This window comes from Lepus europaeus, chromosome 1 (assembly GCF_033115175.1).
Source record: "Lepus europaeus isolate LE1 chromosome 1, mLepTim1.pri, whole genome shotgun sequence".
In the NCBI taxonomy this organism is placed as follows: Eukaryota; Metazoa; Chordata; class Mammalia; order Lagomorpha; family Leporidae; genus Lepus; species Lepus europaeus.
Genome location: NC_084827.1, coordinates 152,165,219 through 152,169,573, shown reverse-complemented (window position 1 = coordinate 152,169,573; position 4,355 = coordinate 152,165,219). Strand labels below are relative to the sequence as shown.

The window sequence follows — 4,355 nt, the reverse complement described above, 5'->3', positions numbered from 1 at the left end:
ATGGGGAAGGTGGGCAGAGCACACGTTTAATAAAAAGAAAACAGAGCTTTATACAAGGCTTACTGGGAGCAAATGATTTAATTCGGAATTATTCTTCCTTTGCAGATCATTTTCTACGAGGACCGGGGCTTCCAGGGCCGCTGCTATGAGTGCAGCAGCGACTGCCCCAACCTGCAGCCCTACTTCAGCCGCTGCAACTCCATCCGCGTGGACAGCGGCTGCTGGATGCTCTATGAGCGCCCCAACTACCAGGGCCACCAGTACTTCCTGCGCCGGGGCGAGTACCCCGACTACCAGCAGTGGATGGGCCTCAGCGACTCCATCCGCTCCTGCTGTCTCATCCCCCAAGTGAGTTCTGCTTGGTTTGGCTCATGCTGCCTGCGTGTTCTCACTGAGTTATTGATGAGGGTTGGGGGAGGTTTTACTTTACAAACAACGAGGGCCTATGTGGGCTTTCTGCACCTGCTTACAGCATAGAACACAGGCAAGAATCCACTTAGAGGAAGAGTCAGTTTTATGTTTAATTCTTGCTATCATTAAGACAATCAAAGTTGTCATGAACAAATATATTAGCATAATGGGATTTAAAACAGAACTTGCCAACGGGAAGCTGATTAGGCTGGAGACGGCCGTAATTTATAACAAATTCAATTTGTTTTCATTTATTTTAAAGAAATGTCTAATGATTGCATTAGGTTCTACTGTGGACTAGTACACACTGAAGACTTGTTCATATAGGGTACTCAATAGCTCTTTAATTTGGGAAATCACTTGAATCCTGGTTCCCAGGAACTATTTAAACCAACTTTTCCCTGAAGTACAGAAGTTCAAAATCCTACTTTAATGATAAATTTACATGTATATAAATAAATCTGGGAGAGACATTCTTATTAAAATATAAATTAAAACAAATTATTTATGCTTTCCAAAAAAATATATTTGAGTTACCCAGAGGGAAATAAGAATCAAAGAACTTGAGTTTCTGATGAATTCCAAATTTGAACTTCTTAAAAATATCACCTCCTAGGTAAGAAACAGTGATTGAATGTGCAAGAATTTGTCAAATGTTGGCAGAAGGCAGATCCATGCACAGCTATTTCAGAGTCATGATTATTACGTTAAAAATCATTCCCCAGTCTATCAAGGTCATCTTTGTTTGATTGGATGAATTCCATAAGAGGCTCATTTGCTTTTCTGGCTCCTTCTTTTTGTGCACCGAGTAGACAAGCTCTCACAGGATGCGACTGTATGAGAAAGATGACCACAAAGGCCTCATGATGGAGCTCAGCGAGGACTGCTCCTGCATCCAGGACCGCTTCCACCTCAGCGAGGTCCGCTCCCTCCACGTGCTGGAAGGCTGCTGGGTCCTCTACGAGATGCCCAACTACCGGGGGCGGCAATACCTGCTGAGGCCCCAAGAGTACAGGCGGTACCAAGACTGGGGAGCCATGGATGCGAAAGCAGGCTCTTTGCGCAGAGTGGTGGATTTATACTAAAATAGGTTAACACTACCACTTTCTCATTTTGGAACCTAATAAAGTATTTAGTCTGTATTGTTGGCAATTACTGACTTCGAGTTTTTCTTGCATTGTGTGTGCCGCGGACCGGCTCTCGCGTAGCCACCAGACCCGAGGGGAACGAGGGCCGAAAGCACAGGAGAAATAGAAATCGGCGAGGGGAAATGACAGACAGACACACACACTTTTTGAGTATGCTGTTGCTGCAGTCGTCTGCCTGCAGTTGTCTGCCTGCAGTTGTCTGTCTGCAGTTTATTGGCGGGAAAACCAGAGTTTATATAGGGAAGCTTACATTGCTGAAGACAAAAGAAATTTCAAGATTACAAAAACTTGTTAAGGCTAATGGGGTTACATGATTAACTTTACAAGAGACACAGGGAGACATTGTGGTGATGATTTGTAGTCCTACTTTTAAGAAAAGGTAAAGGTCAGGTTACTAGTTAACCTCTCATTAGGAGAACCTGGGACAGGGGAGTTATCAGATGGTGGTGCTTGTTAGCCCAAGTTTCATATATCACCTATGTAAGATTGAATGTAGCTTTCTCATCCCCATGTTGCCTAAACTTGATAACCCAGAACCTAAATCACACCTCAGCTCCCTTTGTTTTATCTTGTCTAGGGTGTGTTGTTTTTTGTCAGTGTTTAATGCCTCCTCGTAAATTGCCCTAATGACTGGTGGGCCAAAGTCTAAAGTGCTTTTTGTTGATTTTTGTGAAATGTTTATTGGCACTACTTGACTCCTTTGTTTCTAATCATGGTGCACTTGTCCTAACGCACTACGTGGCATAACTACTAAATACAAAATCACTATTAATGTTGAGGCACATTGCTTTATTAACCAGCAGTAATTAGGTCTTCCACTTCTTGTTACGTAGCCGAAAGTCTTTACAACCCTGGGCTACACAGAAGCCACCGAGGCCACACCCCACAGGGTTCTCGCCTCGTCCCTGCAGCGTGAACCCCTGACGTAACAAAAGTTTGCTACACAGGTGTTACAACAGCTGTGGGCGCAGCAGTGTGCAAATTAATTCACATATAAATACTTGCTGCTAAAGTTTGTGAAGGGCATAAGGGAATGGATGGAGTGGATTTAAGAGCCTGAAGGCCTGGTGAGTATGAGCAAGGCTCAGAAGTCAGGGAGGAGAGAGGATTCAACCCGGATGAGAAAGAAAAGACAAGGCAAACTAGAGACACGTAGATGGCGACTGGGGGAACGTAGGCATTCCGTAGAAGGCTTTGAGGAACAGTATTCCAAAAGTTTCCCGGCCTGGAAAGTGGTTGGAAACTACAAAAGACAAAGTCAAGTGAGTTGTGAGGGCAAGTCCAGCTTGGCAAGAAGCCTCATTAGACTCTGTAAGGAACTGGAGTTTTATTGACTTTCAAATGCAGTGTTAACATAACTAATACCAAGCTGCCATGCCTTTGAAACAAGGTAAACTTTTAGTCAGTTCGGTGCCTGGCCCAAATGCTGTGTGAAGTATAGAAAGTGCAGAACTGTACATGGGGTCCAGAGAATGCAAATAAATTCATAAGGGAGACACATCAGTGGTTTAAGTGGTTTACATGATCTAAATTACCGTAAACATAAAAAGCCCTTTAACTACAAAAAAATAAGGCTCAAATTTATCTTGATGAAGAATGGGATGGGAGAGGGAGTGGGAGCTGGGATGGTTGTGGGTGGGAGGGAAGTTATGGGGAAAAAAGCTGCTATAATCCAAAAGTTGTACTTTGGAAATTTGTATTTATTAAATAAAAGTTGAAAAAAATAAAGCAATTATCAGCCTCAAAAAAAAAAAAAAAGCGAAAACAACAAAAAAAGGCACATTGAAGAAAGCTGTAATTTCTAGGGCTCCTTGATTAAACTACAGCCTGTATGTTCACAAGTTAAGCCCTGCAAATTTGAAAAACAGAAAATAAAGGTGAGCAAGCATTTGGAGATAGAGAACTAATGTGGTTTAACTTGAAAATTTCCCTCCAAATTATAAGCTGCCATTGGTCTGACCACTTTAATACATTCTATAAAGTAAATAGAGGGGTCCTTCTGACACCTTGTTTTGCTAATCCCTGTTGAGATTTGGAGGACACCCTTCTGGAATTCCCCCCTCATTTCCATAGTTATTTCATGAAACACAGTTCTTTTTACAAAAATGGAATCATGCTATATATACTGCTCTGAAACTTGTTTTCAAAATGCAATATAGGAGTGTGCTTTGGCCTAGCATCTGAGCTTCTAGTTGGGATGCCTACATTCCACATCTGAGTTGCTGGATTCTTCTCCCAGTTGCTGCTCTTCTCCCAGTAATAGTTTCCCTCTAATACACACCATGGGATATAGTAGTGATGGCTCAAGTGATTGGGTTCCTGCTTCCCACAGAGGTAAACCTGGGTCAAAGTCCTAGTTCTTGGCTTTGGCCAGGCCCAGTTCAAGCCATTGATGGTGTTTGCGGAGTAAGCAAATATCTGATGGTCTATCTGTCCCTATCTCTGTCTCTCTGTCTCTGTTTTTCTGTTGACATAGTGATTGAGACTCCACTTTGGATACCTGCATCCCAGATACCTGCATACCAGAGTGCTTAGGTTAGAGTCCCTGCTTTGTTTCTGATTCAGATTTCCTACTGATGTGCACCCTGGGAGGCAGCAGGCCATGGCTCAAGTACTTGGTCCCTATCATCCATCTATGAGACTGGAACTGACCTCTGGGTTTCAACTTGGGTCTGGCTTGGCCCTGACTGTTGTGGGCATTTGGGGAAGGAATCAGTAGATGGAAGATCCCCATCAGTCTGTCTGCCTCTCTCTGTCTCTCTCTCTCTCCAGCTGCCTTTCAACAAATAAAAATTA

The 4,355-nt window shown here is 43.2% G+C and overlaps 1 protein-coding gene across 1 annotated transcript; it reads left to right on the top strand.

Moving 5' to 3' along the window:
• Positions 1–1,496, top strand: LOC133767257 (gamma-crystallin C). The gene is made up of 3 exons (XM_062201647.1): positions 1–9; positions 106–348; positions 1,224–1,496. The coding sequence occupies exons 1-3, from the start codon at positions 1–3 to the stop codon at positions 1,494–1,496; spliced, it is 525 nt and encodes a 174-aa protein (XP_062057631.1).
• Positions 1,497–4,355: the final 2,859 nt, after the last annotated feature.

Coding starts and splice junctions, on each gene's coding strand:
- LOC133767257 (XM_062201647.1), top strand. Junction 349..1,223: donor CCTGCTGTCTCATCCCCCAA/GTGAGTTCTGCT, acceptor TGCACCGAGTAG/ACAAGCTCTCACAGGATGCG.